This window comes from Acinonyx jubatus, chromosome F2, assembly GCF_027475565.1.
Source record: "Acinonyx jubatus isolate Ajub_Pintada_27869175 chromosome F2, VMU_Ajub_asm_v1.0, whole genome shotgun sequence".
Lineage (NCBI taxonomy): Eukaryota > Metazoa > Chordata > Mammalia > Carnivora > Felidae > Acinonyx > Acinonyx jubatus.
In genome coordinates this window covers 78,846,722-78,864,807 of record NC_069394.1, presented here as the reverse complement: position 1 = coordinate 78,864,807, position 18,086 = coordinate 78,846,722, and the positions used below count along the sequence as shown (strand labels likewise).

The following is an 18,086-nucleotide window of genomic DNA, read 5'->3' as shown; positions in this document are numbered from 1 at the left end:
TAGCAAGATTTATCTTCATGTACTTGATACTATTCTCATATTATTATCTTTTTAAATAAGTGTAGACCCTAAGTGATGTCCTTTTCATTCTTGAATATTTTCCTCTCTTTTTGTCTTGGTCGTTTTTGCCATGGGGTTGTAACTTTTATTCATTTATTTTTTCAAAAGCCTAATCTGGGGTTTTGTTGAAGCTCTTCATTATGTGTATGTATTATAAATAATGAGTTTCTGCTTCTTTCTTGATTGCTTTCATTCCATAAGTTCTTAGGCTTGACTTTTTGTTCTAGTTTCTTGAGTTGGATGTTCTAGGGATCCAGAAACTTCTCTGTAACAAGTGGTATAGTAAATATTTTAGGCCTTGAAAGGCCTTAATATCTCTGGCACAACTATTGAATTCTGCCTTTGTTTCATGAAAACAGCCACAGACATTATATACATGAATGGGTATGGCTGGATTCCAATAAAACTTTATTTATAAAAAAGGTGGCAGGCTACATTTGATCTATAGGCCATAGTTTGGCAACCTCTGGTGTGATCATTAATTTTTCAGACTTTCTTTGCTAATATATGTAGTCAGCAGTGCACGTTTCCATCAAAGTCTGCTTTAGCTATACTCACAAATTTCAGGATTATATCTTGATTTATTTGCATTGCTTTTGAGTGTATCATTTGGTATAGTTTTCTGAGTGGTTGCTCAAGGCACTAAAATATACATACAGATTCACATCACAAGTATTGATGATTTATCACTTTGAATGACGTACAGAAACATTACTTCCATTTAGTTTCCTGAATCCCCCCTACTTTGTAAGTATAATTATCTTAATTACTTATACAGATATCAAGCACCATATCAGGTGACATTATGGTTTTAGCTTCAGTCATCAGAAATTATCTTAAAAACTTAATGGAAAGTTATTTAAAGTTCTAAGCCTTCTGTTACCATTTCCTTCCTACTTAAAGTTGGTTTTTTTTTTTAGCCCTTCTTTAAAGGTAGTTTAATAGTATCAAATTCTCTTAATTTCCTTTGTCTGAGAATATCTCTTTATTTTATCTTCATTCCAAAGGATAGTTTCCCTGGATATAGAAATCGGAGTTGATAATTCTTGCCTTATATCTGAAAAATGCTGTGCACTGCCTTTGCACCTCCCTGGGCATTCAAATTGGTGCTTCCCTGTGAATAATATGTTCTTTCTCTCTTGCTGTTTTCAAAGTTTTATTTTTGTTTTTTTTTCTTTTATTATTTGTTTTTGTTTTTGTTTTCAGAAGTTTAATTGTAATGTGTCTTTGCATGGATTTCTTTGGGTTAATTCTCTCTTGGCTTCGCTCAGCTTCTTAAATCTGTATGTTTGTGACCTTCAGCAAATTGTGGATGTCATTTCTTTAAATGCTTTCTCAGTCCCAGTCTCTCCTCTCTCCTTCTGTCACTTTGTTGATACAATGTTAGATCTTGCATTATTCTTCTACAGATCCCCGAAAATTAATATTTCTTTTTGAAAGTTTATTTATTTTGAGAGAGAAAAAGTTTGAGCAGGGGAGGGGCAGAGAGAGAGAGAGAATCCCAAGCAGCCTCCACTCTGTCAACATGGAGCCTGATGTGGTTCTCAAGAACCATGAGATTGTGACCTGAGCCAAAATCAAGAGTTGGACATTTAACCAACTGAGCCACCCAGGCGCCCCCTATTCTTCTGGTTTTAAGTCAATTTTCTTTCTGCTAAACAGAATGGGCAAATTCTATTGATCTATCTTTAAGTTCTCTGATTCTTTGATTTTTATTATTTTTAATGTTTTATTTATTTTTGAGAGAGTACAAGTCAGGGAGGGGCAGAAAGAGAGAGAGACACAGAATCTGAAGCAGGTTCCAGGCTCTGAGCTATCAGCACAGAGCCTGACTTGGGGCTAGAACTCATGAACTGTGAGATCATGACCTGAACCGAAGTCAGATGCTTAACCAACTGAGCCACCCAGGTGCCCCTAAATTCTCTGATTCTATCCTCTTAGTTTCCATTCTGCTATTGAGCCCCTTCAGCATGATTTTTTTGTTGGTGGTGGTGGTGTGTTTTTCAGTTTTATCATGTCCATTTGTGTGTGTGTGTGTGTGTGTGTCTACATATTCTTTTTCTGGCTGAAATTTTCTATTTTTTATTTGTTTTGAGAGCACTTGTGATTGCTCTTGAAGCACTTTTATGATGACTACATTAAAATACTTTTCAGATAATTTAAACACCTTATTCCTCTCAGTATTGGTGTCTTTGGATTATCTTCTCTCATTAAAGTTGTGATTTTCCTGGCTTTGGTAAAACCAGTGATTTTTTTACAAATTTCATCCTGGACATTTTGCATATTAAATTATGAGATTCTGGATTCTCTATAGTCTCCTTTTCACAGCAGGCAACCCCTTTGTTACCGCGTAGTGTGAGGGCTGGATGGGTATGTGTGTTACACTCCCTGAATGCCTGCTCATACTGCCTCGATGAAGATGACTGAAGTGCAGGTCTGTCACACCCCTCAGTTGCACTCCCTAAATCCTGGTGAAAGTCAGATGCCAACCCCATCACACATCGCCCTTGAGTGGGGTGTCAACTTATCTCCCTGGTTGGCCCTGCTGCCCCCTGGGAGGGTGGGTGAGTGGGGCTGATGTTTGTGGCTTTGTAGCTACAGGACGTTGGTAGAAGCATCACTCTCCATAGTGAGATCCTGCTGACAGACAGGAGGAGACGGAGGGAAAGCCGAGGGAAGGAGGCCAACCTCCCATCACCTCACTACACCTTGGTGATGACAGGTAGGAGTGGAGGCTGAGCTTCCTGCTGAGCCATGATAGTCAACCTGGAGGAGAGGCAGAGTACTGATTCACCCCATCTTACACCACCTCACTCAGTTTAATTGCCACAGGGTGGGTGTGGGGATTGAACTTCCCACCGGACCCCACTGACCCCACTGACATTACCCCCAAGGGAAATGGGAATGCTGCCTGCTTCTTCTAGGTGAGGATCAGCTTCCTGCTCGTCCCCTGGAGCACCACCAGCTGGGACAATTAGAGGATGCGTGGAAGACAACCCCCTGCTTGGCCCTGCTGAAACCTGGGAAAAAGGGACACTGGCTCTCTTGATGCTTGATCGAGTTAGGACATGTTGCCAAAAAGATTGAATGCAGTTGGCCCACTCATGTCTTAGTCCTTTAGGGAGAACAGACTTTCTGGAACCATTTTTTGTTTGTTTGTTTGTTTGTTTGTTTGTTTGTTTTTGGTCTTGCTGTTAGTGATTCTGGATTGCAGACTTCTAGAGCACACAGTCTAGGATGTATGGGAGGCAATAAGAAACCCCGTGAGACTTACCACCTTGTTATTCCTCAAGTCCCTAGGTCCTAGGCCATCAGTCTTATCCTTTACCTTTCGTGGACCATCTATATTTGTTTTTGGACTATGTCCAATGTTTGTTGGTTTGTTAAGGAGCATTTGGGAGGAATGGGGCTATTCTGCCTTAGCCAGAATTGGAAATCCACAAGTGTTGATATTCATGGATTTGTTTTTTTAGTATTCATTTAGTAATATTTTCCAATTTTTGTTACAATTATTTCTTTGACATGTGGACTGTCTAAAAGTGTGTTGCAGGATTTCAGAATATTTTAGGATTTTATACTTATCTCTTTTGTTATTGCTTTCCTATATAATTTCATGCTGAATAATTTCAATCCTTTGATACTTATTGAGACTTGATTTCACCCAGTATATGAATAGTTTTGGCAAACATTCCATATGCATTTGAAAGAATGTGTGCTGTCATTTTCTTTAGTGCAGTATCATACGTATTTTAACTAGGTCATATTTTTTCACTAAGGGTTCTGATCCTCTGTATCATTAATGGTGTTATCATTAATGGTGTTTTTGTCTGTTTATTGTATGAGATATTGAGAAAGTGCATTTCAGTCTCCCACTGTGATGGCAGCTCTGTGTGTTTCTTCTTTTAGTATGTCAATATTTACTGTGTACATTTAATTTTATATTATTTGATATAAATAGATTTAGAACTTTATGACTTTTTGATATATCACCCTTTTATCATTGTGAAATATCCTATATCTCTGAAACTATTTCTTGTTTTCAAGAATTACACCAAAGAACTACTGGCAAATATTTATGTTATATATTCTTTTATCCATTTCTTTCAACTTTGATTAGTCTTACTCTTCAAAATGTGTCCTTTCTAAGCTGTATATATTTTTTCTTGTATTTCTTTTTTTAATTCAAAATAACAACCTTGATCTTCTAGTTGGATTATATCTACCATCTTAGTATTTGTTTTCTGTTCAACACTTTCATTTTTTTTGTTTTTTATGATTAAACATTTTATCTTGAGATAACTGCACTTTCACATATAGTTGTAAGAAATAGAGATTCTCTTTACCCCTTACCCATTTTCCCAAATGGTGTAACTTCTTGCAAAACTGTAGTCCCATACCACCTTCAGGAAATGGATAAAATCCACCACTCATTCAGAATTCACGTGTGTGTGTGTGTGCGCGCGCGCGTCTGTGTGTGTTGTGTAATTCTACAGAATTTGTTCTCATGTTCACATTCTCTTATCCACCATCATAGTCGCAACCAAGAATTGCTCCAAGAGAACTGTAAGAACCTTTCTGTTACCTTTCTGTAACCATGTCATATCCATCCTCCCCCAGCATGCCCCTGACCTCTGACAACTTGTTAATCTGTTCTTCACCTCAATTATTATGTCATTTTAAGAACATTATCTAAATGGAATCTTACATTTTGTAAACTTAATGGATTGAATTTTCTTACTCAGCATCATTCTCTAGTAATTCTTCCAAGTTGTTGCATTTTTCTACTGCTCATTTGTTGTTAATTTCTCATAGTATCCCATGGTATGGATATACTACATTAAAAATATTCACTCCTTGAAGGATATCTGGGTTGTTCCAGTTTTGGGCTATTCTAAATTAAAATGCTACGAGCATTTGTGTATACATTTTTATGTGAACATACATTTTCGTTTCTTTGGGGAAATGCTCAAGAGCTCAATTGTTGACTTGTGTGCTAACAGTATATTTAGTTTGGTAAGAAATAGGTACATTGTTTTTTTGAATGGCTGTACCATTTTAAATTCCCACCAGCATTGCATGCATGATCTAGTTTCTCTACCTCTTTGCCAATATTTGGTATTATTGCCATCTTTTTAGTTTGCATTCTGATAGGTATGTAGCAATGTATCTTTGTGACCTGAATTTGTGTGTTCTAATGATGTTGAACTTCTTTTCATGTGCCTCCTTTCCACAAAATCCTTTCTGGTGAAATTTCTTTTGTCCTTTGACTATATTGTAATTAACTTATTTTTTTACTGTTCAGGTTTGAGAGTTTTATTTATATTCAAGAAGAGAGTTCTTTGTCTCAACACACTAGTTTCTGTATTTTATTCCCTTTATCTTTAAAACATTTTTGGAACAATTATTTTTTTTATTATTTTTGTTTCCTCTATAATATTGACATATATATCTGTGTGTGTGTGTGTACACATATATATCCTTTTTTGTTTGTTTTAGTTATTGCCTAAACATTACACCATATATCATAGTCCATCAAAGCTACAATAACAAAATACCACAGACTGGGTGACTTATAAACAGCAGAAATTTATTTCTCATGCAGTTCTGGAGGCTGGAAATCCAAGATCAAGTTACCATCATGGTAGAATTCTATGATGAAGGCCCTCTTCCTCATTCAAATATGTCGTCTTCTCTCTGTGTCCACACAAGGTGGAAGGAGCTAGGGATTTCTCTGAAGCTTCTTTTATAAAACACTAATCTCATTCACGAGAGCTCCGCTCTCATGGCTTAAGCATCTCCCAAAGGTTCCACCTACCACTGCCATCACATTAGTCATTAAGATTCCAACATGTAAAGTTTGGGCGTGGGGAAGCAGAGGACACAAACCTTCAGACTGTAGTACCATACACGCATGGTTATTGGAGTTAAATACCATTTACTAATTTTTCTTTCTTAAGAAAATGTTAAAAACTTAGAACACTTTAACTCCTTTTTTCCTTTCCTATCGATGGACATATTTCTGATATGATTTCAATTATACATGTATTTTAAATTACTCAAGATATTATATTATTATTTTCATGTAACTCTTCAAATGCATCCTACTTTTAATCTTCCTGTTTTTATTTGTTTCTTCTTTTGCTTTTATTTTTCTTCTGCTTTAACAACTCTCTTAATATTTCTATTAATGATATATATATATTTAATACATGTGTTTGTTTTGTTTTGTTTTACTTTAAAAAAATTATACATTTACATGATGTGGAATCACTTAGCTAAAACAATTTATGAGAAAAAATAACTTGTTTGGATGAGTCCAGATGACTCACTACGTTTTTATTTTTATGGTGCCACAATACATCAGCTGCTTTTAGCAATTGAATTAATTACACTCAATAAATATTACAGTAATAAGCAGTTATAAACATAGCACTATTCAGAGTGGATTGCACAGCAATTCAGATTCAAGAGCTAATTTATTGTTCATTCATTCACTCAATAAATATTGATTTAATGTCTGTAAGAGGAGGTGTTGTGTTTGCTTCTTTCCCTGAAGGAGCTCACAGGCCAGTGGCAATTTCAAGAGTGAGGAGAAAAAAAAAAGGATAAATTACTGGCCAATGATGACAAATATAGGAAATTATTTATCTTGGTTCAAAACCTGGGATGTTATTTGTAGGTTGGTTTTGCCAAGGCCCATAATTTTAACTTCAGTGATAAAATACCTCTCATATTTAATTGCAACAAAGTTGTGTCACTGTCATCTACTACTGTGTAGGCATGAATTAAAACATCACAATGGTTTTATCAGTGATAGAACAGTTTATGTTCATCTATGGTAATGACCCTGATTTAGAAATATATATATCAGATTTCAATTCTGAAGTGTCATAATGTTGCAGAAAATTGTAATGTTGGGGTATTAGAATGGGAAGTAGAGGTTGTGGGAATTTTGTCTATTTTTAATTATGCTTAATTTTCATTATATGAGAAAATTGAATATATTGAGTATATAATTTTATCTGTATATTATGTACTATATATATTTGAATTTTAGAAAAATAGTATTTATCTCCATGTATCATTCAGTGCTTAGTATGCTTTATGGCTCAAAAGCACTCAATAAATGCTTATTAAATTTGTTTTAATGAGGAGGAATTCCATCTCTCTGTTTTTGAGGAGGACTATCATCTACTGCATGCTTTTCAAACAGTATGGAAATCAATAGCAGTGAAATAGTCTCTCGATTTACGTGGTTACATTTAGAAATTCCAATGGGTTTCTAAATGGATTCCAGCAGAATCACTCTTGCCTTTCTGAGAGTGTTCAGCCTTTTTCTTCTGAGGTGAGGATATTTGAGTTGGTGCCATTTTTTTTTTTTTTTTAGGCATCTATATATGAAGTGTAGTATCCAAGCAGAGAACAAGGATGGGGATTGTGAGAACTTTCATTCACCATGCAAGAGTCTTATCAAATCAATTGTAATGATAAGGACAAATATGAATGTAGCTCAAGTCTACACTCAGTTCATGATTGCTCATTGAAGGTTGGGACTTTCTAGGAATGTATAGTTTAGGGGATCTCAGGAGGAAGCAGAACAGGTGATTGCATAAAATAGAAAAGATAAATAGTGGGAAGAAGAAGCCTAACTATAATACTATAAAAACAGAATATATTGTAAACAGGGTTTTAAGGTGAAGAGAGTGGTTGGTTGTACCAACTACAGAAAAGAAATACTGAAAGGACTCAAAAAGTGATTAATTTTGGAGTGACATAGGCTGGAATCATTTCTGGAGTGAATTGGATTGAAAAATAGTTGGTTATAAGAAGAATATTGACAGTAAAGAAAGGGAAACAGTGTAAAGGATATGCTAACATGATGAGGGGGGAAAGGGGGACATGAAATTCAAGGCACATCATGGTCAAGTCATGGTTACTGACTGAGGAGAAGGAGTCAATACCAGAGAGGCTAGAAGTGAAATAGCTCCATTTGGGTGTATCATTACCCTTCCTATTCCATTGTTCTCCTGTTACATGGGGTCCCATACACATGGATCCAGTGTGACTGAACTGCTTGACTCTTCCATTTTCACGGATAGGCCAACAGGTCTACAAGGACTGTGCTTCATGTAAACCAGGAACAACCTATGATTTTCAAAAAATAATTAACATTAAGATCTTACTTGATTTCACCTATCCATGAGCCATACAAGTATCCCTTTGTCTACAACAATCTTCATATATACTCCACTTCCTCACCCTTGGTTTACAAACTGGCCCCCTTACATGAAGGGCAAGGAAAGACCTAAGAAAGAGGAAGACCACTCCAAATTGATGGGTGACAGGTGTAATAAGAAAAGGAACTTACTTACGAGGTTTGTCTTGGGTGGCTGCAAAATGAATAGATCTCTGCACCCACCCAACAGAATCTTAAAGTTGATATGCAGGCTTTAATTGAGTTCAGTCATGCATACCATCCAGATGGTTTCAACAACACCTTACTTTCTCAAGGCGATATCCCTGGAACAGTTCTCACTGAGGGAATGGTGGGCAGAACGTACATTCCTAGGACAAGGCAAGGGGTAAGGAGCCTTCAATAGCCTGGGTCTAGCTTGTGTGTCAACTGGCAATCTTGTCCACTCCTTAACCCCTTCTAATACCTCTTGCTACAAAATTGTCCTGTGGGGTTAAGGGAGAAAGTACAATAACTTCTTCAAGACATATAACTCTCTTGGGGAGCCTGGGTAGTTTAGTCTGGTGAGTGTCCGACTCTTGATTTTGGCTCAGGTCATGATCCCAGGGTCATGGGGTAGAGCCCCATGTCGGGTTCTGTGCTGAGTGTGCATCCTGCTTTAGATTCTCTCTCTCTCAAAGAAAAAACTATAATAAAAATAATAAATAAATAAATAGATAAATAAATAAAATGGATAAGGTGTTTTTTTAAAAAAATGATAGATAACTCTCTCTCTTTCTCTCTCTCTCTCTCTGGAAAAGCTAAAACTTCTTTTGGATGACTCTGGACCAACTTTGCATAGTTTTTTCAGCCTAGGGAAAGTTATCTTGTCGTATATTCCCTACTTATTTCATTTCTCACCTTTATGACATACTTATTGATACTTCAATGATACAAACCTAACAATTACATTTTAACATTTTCTATAACCAGAGAAGGATAGAGTCCCAGTGAACTTGAGTATCTCTAGAAAATTGAAAAAAATGAATAAGCAATAACCCTTAAAAGAGTATATTCCAGTAAGTTTTAGGTGTAGATAAAAGATTTCTGATTGATAAAATTAAAAAAAAAAGATATATTTCCAAAACCCCTAAAATTTTAACAAAAGGTACCAGATCTATTCAAGAGTTGGAACTCAAGAGTATCTTTTCGGAATGACATAAAGAAAGGCAGGATTCACAAACTGAAGAAAGACAAACTATGGGAGAGATGTTACAAGGAACAGGATTATCCAGTTGTGTGAGATAAATAGGATGACTGCTACATAAGCCAGAGAATCTGCAATGTATATAATGCAGTGAGGGTAGAAAGACAGCAAAGTAGGTCAGAGGTACTAAGGGTCCTGATAACCAAACCAATTGCATCGAGACTCCTTTGCACAAATTATTAACTTCTCCAGGGATGTCTGACACATTAGGAAGGAAAAGCTTTACATTTAGTTAAATTGAAGTTATTGGGTGCTGGTAATTCATAAGGTAGAACAGCTGGAGGAAAACAGCAGGAATTTCTGGGACGGGGAAAAACACAATTGATATGGATGAACAGAGAACTCAGTCTGGGGAGGAATGCAAATATATGCTGAATGGATTTATGGACAAATACAATTAGAAGGGTTAAAAAAGATGAAAAAGAATAAGATAATTAAGTGGTGATGGAAAGGAAAAGATTATAGTCAAAGAACAAAAAATGTCAGGATTTATGTCTGGCATTGTAACTGTCTTGAATGACAACCATATCTTAAGTTATCAAAAGCAATGGATTGCTAAAATAAAGAAAAGAAAAGAAAAGAAAAGAAAAGAAAAGATAGATTAGGAAGAAAAAATAAAACATCTGCTTTGTTTGCAGATGGCATGATAACCTATGTAGAAAATAAAAAAGAATCGACAAGAAATTTGTGTAACTAGTAAGTGATAACAGCAAGTAGGAATGAATATACATATATAATATATATTATATGCATATGAATCTATACGAGGAAAACTACAAAACTGTGGTGAACAAAATCAAAGGACAATTAAATCAATGGAGAGATATTCCATGTTCATCTATAGGAAATCTTGATATTGCCAAAAGCCTATTGTTCCTAACTTGATCTTTAGATTCCATGCAATTTCAGTCAAAATCCTAGCAGGTTATTTTGTGATTTTTTTTTTCTTCAAAGAGTCAGAGCCCAGAATAGCCGATGCAATATTCAAGAACAAGAACAGTTAGACAACTGATACTGCCTGACTTCAAGACTTAGCGAAACCTGTTATAATCCAGATGGTGTGGTATTGCAAAATAATAGACAGATAGATCAATGGAAAAGAACAGAAGGCCCAGAAATAGACTCCAAGGAACACAGTCAACCGATGTTGACAAAGAAACAAAGACAACACAATGGAGAACAGAGTCTTTTCAACAGCTGGTGTTGCAACAACTGGACACCCATATGCAAAATAATGAATCTAGACAGGGACCTTATACCTTTCCTAAAAATCAACCCAAAAAAGGATCAGAGAGCTAAATGGAAAGTATAAAATTACAAAAATTTGAGAAGGTAACGGAGGCAAGAACCTGGATAAACTTGGGTGCGGTGATGATTTTTAGATGCAACGCTGAAAGCATGGCCTGTGAAAGAAGGAATTGATAAGCTAGACTCCATTAAAATCAGTAATTTATGTCTACAAAAGATAATGTCAGTAGAATGAGAAGAGAAGCTATGGACTGGGAGAAAATATTTGCAAAAGATAAAAGATTGTTACACAGAAACAAAGAAAGAAAGAAGGAAAGAAAGAAAGAAAGAAAGAAAGAAAGAAAGAAAGAAAGAAAGAAAGAAAGAAAGGAAGGAGGGAGGGAGAAGGAAGGAAGGAAGGAAAGAGGAAGGAAGAAAAATGGCAGCTCTTAAAACTCAACAATAAGAAAACAAACAACCCCACTAAAAAAGTAGGCCAAAAACGTTAACAGACACCTCACCACAGAAAATACGCAAGGGGAAAGTAAAGGCATGAAAAGATGCCCCACATCATATGTTATTGGGAAAATGCAAATTAAAACAACAATGTGATGCCAGCATACCCATCAAAATGACCAGAACCCAAGACAGTGACAACACTAAATGCTAAGGAGGATGTGGGACTCTAGGAACTCATTCACTGCTGGTGGGAACTCACTGTGGTCCAGCCGCTCCGGAAGTCATCCGGCAGTTTCTTAGAAAACTAAACATAACTCTTACCATGCGATCCAATAATCATATTTCTTGGTACTTGGATATTTCATATCCATATTTCTCCTCCATATTTCTTGGAGACAAAACTTATGTCCATACAAAAACCTGCACACAGGTGTTTATAGAAGATTTATTCATAATTCCAAAACTTGGAAGTAAGATATCCTTCAGGTGGATGGATATATAAGCTATATATTCCTGATAATGGAATATTATTCAGAACTAAAAGGAAATGGACTATCAAGTCACGAAAAGACATGAGAGTGCCATAAATGCATATTACCAAATGAAATAGTGAATCTGAAATGCCTACATGCTGTTTGATTCCAACCATATGACAGACATTCTAGAAAAGGTAAAACTATGGAGACAGTAAAAAGACTAACGGTTGCTGGGGTAGGGGTGTGAGAGGCAGATAGGGGAAGAAATTAAGAAGCTGAGCAGAGAGGATATTTAATGCAGTGAAAATACTCTGTATGATGTTATTATGAATGGATACATGCCATCATACCTTTGTCCAAACACACAGAATGCAGATCCAAGAGTGAACCCTAATGTAAAATATGGACTTTGGGTACTAACGATGTGTCACTCGAGGTTCATCAACTGTAGCAAATGTAGCATCTAGTTGAGGGATGTTGATATTGGGCAGAGAATATATGGGAAATCTCTGTACTTTCTTTCCCCTAAGTTTGGCTGTGAACCTAAAACTGCTCTTTAAAAAAGTCTTAAAAATGCAAGAGATGAGGGACAAATGTTGCTATCTTTATTTTACACATAGAGAAATTAGAGGTCAGAAAGTTACATAGAATTAAGTGATTTGCAATAACTTTGCAGGTAATAAATGGAGCGAGACAACAGAAGAGTTTTTTAGACAAGAGGAATACTGGGGAGGGGGCGACATAGTTGCATAAAATTGCAGGGCTTGTTTAGGTAATGATGAGTTATTGTGTTTCAAATCATGAAACGAATTGGCTATTTAAACCTTGGAAAATAGGTAACAAAATGGTTTGGGAGAGTTCCTCATGTATTTCCCCCAAAAGTTAAGGTTTTGAACCTGAACAATAAAAGCTCTGATGAGGCATTCAACCAAGGTAGCATGCCCAGAGCAGAAATAATCCTGAACTTGGTGAATGTGAATTGAACTCAACAAGAAATAGAGCAAATTGATGTAATCACTAACTTAAGTGCTTTTAAATTTTTTTTCCTTTCCTTTACCACCCCCCCCCCCCAAATAATTAAGTACCAAATCAAGTAAATGGCCTCTTTTCAACACGGTCTGAGTCGATGTTCTCTCCTGGTATACAGAAAACCACTCTCTGGAAGCAGATTCGTATCATTGTTCACCCTGAGTATTGCAATGCCCTCCTACATCCCTCTTGGCTTTATTATCATCTTTTCCCATCTTCTTAACCACCACAGAGAGATCTATACAAACAGGAGCTTCCCTTCCAATCCTTGAATGTTTCCATTGGCTCCCCCTGACTTTTCAGGATTAGGTAGAAATGCTTTGCAAAGCTCTTAATGATCAGGCTTTACTTTACGGCCAACTACGTGACCTGTCGCTTCTCCATAGGCACGTCGTCCAAACCAACAGCCCACGTTTCTCTCAACATGTCCCTATTTGCTTTTGGATGAACTATCTCCTATCTGAATGCTTTCCCTTCTCTTGTGCATCGAAACCCTTCGACAGTGAGATCCCAAACTCTGAAGTAATTTTGATTCGCTCTTCCTCAAATTCCATTTTTTAAAAAGTGTCACAGTCTTTCTAATGCCTTTATAAAGCCCTTGAGCTAATTGCTTTCTTTTTCACTCTGATGAGCACTTTATTTCAGTTCCATATCATATCCCTCTTTAGCAGTCTTAATACTGGTAGCCCTCGATAGAAAGTCGGATAGTTGCCCTCTGGGAACTCTGAGCCCCCTGCCCTGCATACATAACCCTCCTGTTCTGAACCTGCCTGCTTTTCCATGCTGATCCGCCGTCTTCCTCATGGATGTGGCTATCTAGCCACTCCACACTGCTGTATTTCGGTGTCTGTGGTTCTCAGTCTTTGTGCTTTGAAGTGCCTTCTGTTTTCTCCTGTTCCCTCCTCACGAATTTAACATCTTCCTACATATGCCTTCATGAGGTAGATTCACCAGTGTGTCAAAATGTGAACTATTAACAGTGTTAATCAGACATGTGTGTAAATTTATAGGCACATAAGTTATATTGAAAATTATGTACGAACTTTGTAGTCAGCAGAATATTGTTCACACAAAGGGAAACTAAGCTTGTATTTTTAAAAAACGCATTGAAATTCAGCAAAGTTTGAGAATAATTTTCATTGCCAGAGCAATGACCTAGAATCCTTAGAAAAACATAAAAATGTTGAGCAGAGAGCTGAAAGTTAATCTGAATTTGAAACTTCAGGTTATCTAACCCTAATATTGTACCTGGTTTTTCAGCACGTGTGTGTTGTGCATGCATGTGGGTATACTAAGAATCATGATTCTGTCTGGGTATCCTCAAGACTGCTACAAAATACTGTTCAAGTTTAATGACTCACAATACCAAATAAGCGGTTAATGCAGTCTATTGATTTCAAAATGTATACCATCAAATAAGATGAAGCAAAAAAGCTTTTTTCCTCCTGATGATCTCTAGTCAAAGAAATGCATTTTCTAAAAGCTAAAAATAAGAGGCAAAAGCACTACAGTTCTTCCTAAGTGCTTGATGTTAAGTCCACTAAACATTCTCAAATATTGCAGTCGGGACCACATATTAATGGATTATTCACAGGAAAATTATTCACGGAGCTTCAGTGATATATGAAAGTTATCTGGATCTCACCAGTTACTCCATAAATACTTGCTAAATCTGTAAAGTACATGATACTCATTTTCTTCTAGAGGAAATTGTATCACAACTAAGTGAACTAATTTGTCAATACTCTCATTATTTCAATAACGGGCAGAAATATGACCCAGACTATAATTTTATGATCAGCCTATTTTGGAAGAGGTCATACATAAGCAAAGAAACTATTCAAGTACTTCACTTAAATTCATGAAAGGGTTTCCATCAAATCACTCTGAAAAGTTGAAACAGAACGTAAAACGTGACATATATGTTAACATATAAGCCTGGATTTATAAAAGATTAGGCCCTCAGAACTATTCTTTCTAGGGACTATGTAACATATGATTACAGAAATGGCAGATTTGATCGAAGTGTATTAACTTTAATCAGCTAAAAATATCAAAAGCCGCCATGATTCATTTAAAGCAGAGAGGACAAATATGTTCAGGACATGCTTTAATTTTTAATCAAAGCAATGGTTATGATCGGTTAGCATTGCTCCATAGCAATGGTTAGCATTGCTTTTAATCAAGCAATGGTTATGATAATCAGAGAGCCGAAAGAAACATATATTTCTAAACGCAAATTAGTTCCCATTTTCCATGGATGGTTGAGCTTTCTAGATATTTTAAATGTCTTCTTCACTGCAGAATATCAAAATTAAAGCTAAGAAAGACGTGAAGTTATAATATGCTGTTCATGCTGTGCATATTTTTTCTTGTCACAAATTCAAAAGAACATTACTTCAAAGAGGCAGACAATAGTTGTACTTTCTGAAGTCTTTTCATGTATTTTTAAGAGAAAACAAAACAAAAAAAAAGCATACTTGAACCCTTCCCTGTTCCAGTTGCAAGTGCTTGGTCAAGGGCATCAGAGCAGATGTCTCTAAAAATGTCAGTGATTTGGATGCAGAGTGCCTTAGAAGTGAAAGCTTTCGTTTGCGCCCAGTTCCGAGATACGGACTGGTGTCATGGGAAGAAAAGGTGACACAGGTACTGAATTGAGCCGGATCTATGCTCTGTGGAGTGTCCTTTCTTTGTTTAGGAAAGTCAGTCCTGCCTACCACCCACAGACGCCTAGTTACAAAACGCAGAAAACAGAAAAGGTACTTATTAAGCGAAAAAGATATGCATTTATACAATTTACAAGGCCTTTGAATGCTGAACTACAGACCTTTTCTATTGTTTCATAATTGGCTGAGGTTTAAATATAGTTTGTGCATTTCCCAAAGGGTATCATGTTGCACCACACACTAATTCTCAAGCCCAAGCCATTTGGCTAGCTTCCATTCATTTTGAAATTTTTATCAACTCCTGTCCATTAAGCTCATATCTAAATATGCAAGGACTTGATACAGAGAAAAAACAATCATTTAAGCTGTAGGGAGCCACTCTGAACTCTATAGGACTTTGGTGAACAATTTAGGATGGCATCATTTAATTTCCTCTAACAACAGCAATGACAACACATCAACAAAAAAGCCCTAAGGATATTTATACTGGCCTTTGGATTTTAAAGAAAAGTTTGGTTGTTATCAAAATGCATGACATGCACATAAATTCAGAGAAAATGTACACCTGAGGTGAGGCTATGAACATCTTGTCCAAATCATCTTTGAGAAGAAAAAACGGAGACTGAACATGATTTACAACCTAGCAAAATTCTGCAGCTCGTGACGTCAGGTGATTTTTATATATGGTGTTTCATATCTGTGTGTCTTTTTTTTTTTTTGATCTTTCCATTGTAAATCAGGAAATGCATTGAAAGATGTGAAGAGGAGAGGCTGTCAGCCAAATAGATAAACGTCCATGTATATTTTTATGGTAAACTGGGAAAAGAATCCTTCTGACATGTCTTAGCTATGCTTCCATTTATATAACATCCATTTTACGACTCAAGTTTTTTTCTGAATGCGTCTGAATCTCAAGATAACTTTCTACTAATTCAAAATATGTCATCTGGGTTCATACTTGGTGCTCCATTTAAACTCAGAGATATTTATAAAGAGAAATACGCAAATACGGATTTGAAGCTCTATTTGTATTGTGGAAGAGAAGACCTTTCCACAGATTCTATTTCGAGTTGCAAACAGATAAATGAGACGATGTTTTGATCTGATTTGTTCTGATATGTCTGCAGGCAAAATGCTTTTCAAGTCATTGCTGTGGACGGGGTCTGCAGTGGGATTATTCAGTGCCTCTCTGCGGAAGACTGTATTGACTGGCTACAAGCAATAGCAACCAATATTTCAAACCTCACAAAGCACAATGTAAGTAGCAATTCGAGGAATATCTGGCCATAGAGTTTCTCAACTGTGGTAAATTTCTCCAGTATATATGTAACTTTACAGCAACTCCTTGGTGTTTATCTAAGAGTGAGCCACGTTATATCCCTCCTGAAAGCTATTCTGCGATACTTATTTGAAGAAAATCACTTTATCTTGAGAGCTTTAGCCCAATATATCAGTTCAAGAATACCTTCACATTCAAGTTTTCATTCCCAAACACCATAAACATCAACGTGAGTTAAGTAAGTGAAAATATTTAGCATTCAATCACTAAACACTTGTATATGTAAGTAAAAGTATTCTGAACTAAAGCCGTGCTGAATTTCGAGACAGCATTATTGAGTTTCCTTTAGTGATTTTATAATCGCAGCTGGAACTGTTTGAAGGGGAGGGTGCAAGACTCAGCATGGAGACTGAAGGTGCCTCCTGGGACAATTCTGGCACAGAAATGGTCAGACGATGCATTCCGGGATCCAGCAAACTCCCCCGTTAGTGCTGTGTCTATATTACCAAGAATGGCTTCTCCACCTCTTTCTCTGTTTTTCTATTCCAACTTTTCTTCCCCCATTCTGATCTCTTCCTGATCTCTATCTTCTCATCACTATTCTTTCATGACCTAATCGATCGTCCCCCCCCGCCTTACTTCTAGCAGTATTGTCTATCAAAACATGCAAAACTGTGAACGTCACTTTATTGAGTACTGATGCAGGTCATTAAAGATTATTCGATCTGATGCAAGATTATTCTGTTGCAAAACCAATACCGGTTATCATCCAAACGTTTGTCTTCGTATGCTCCTCAGAACACAACTCCTCTATGCCGTGTTAGTCCGAAGGAAGATTCAGAGGCCAACCATGTAAATGGTCAAGCAGAAATATGTAACCCTTTCTCAAACTCACGGACATACAAAACTCTCCTCACACAAGTGACCCTGCAGACCCAAGTATCTTTGCAGAGATTTTGCTTTCAAATCTAGGCAGGAGCGTGGCCATGCACGTGTCTCCTGGGGGCACATTGAAGGGATTATCTGCGAGGGACACGGATAGGGATGGGACACTTGGGTGTTCAGCCTTTCCTTGCAGTGCCAAATGGTTTTCAGATGGCTGTCCATTTCGCCCTTTCACTCTGTGGTTTCAGGTCTCTTTCTACAGATCACCTCAGCACTCCATGTCATTCTGTCTTTTGAAATTTTGGTTACTTGGTATGTGTGAAAATGAGGTCTCATTGTGGTGTTAATGAAAGGAGAGGATTTTGTTTTTTTCTTTTTTTTTTTTTTTTTTTTTTTTTTTTTTTTTTATGGTGCCTGAATGGGAGCAAATAAACCAAGCCTTACTCTGGGACATCACTCAGCAGGGAGACCTGTTCTGGGCATATCTGGCTTGGGCAGGAGTGACCCCCCCCCACACACAACACCCTGTCTTTGCCAATCTGTTGATTTCATCATATCTAAATTG

General features: G+C 36.8%; 1 protein-coding gene across 3 annotated transcripts in view; it reads left to right on the top strand.

Moving 5' to 3' along the window:
• SNTG1 (syntrophin gamma 1) overlaps positions 1-18,086 on the top strand; it is an 886,518-nt gene that overhangs the window by 684,507 nt on the left and 183,925 nt on the right. For all 3 annotated transcript variants that reach the window (XM_027042820.2, XM_027042821.2, XM_053208542.1), the window contains one exon: positions 16,485-16,614. In XM_027042820.2, the coding sequence (XP_026898621.1) occupies positions 16,485-16,614 (130 nt within the window). The remainder of the gene's footprint in view (positions 1-16,484; positions 16,615-18,086) is intronic.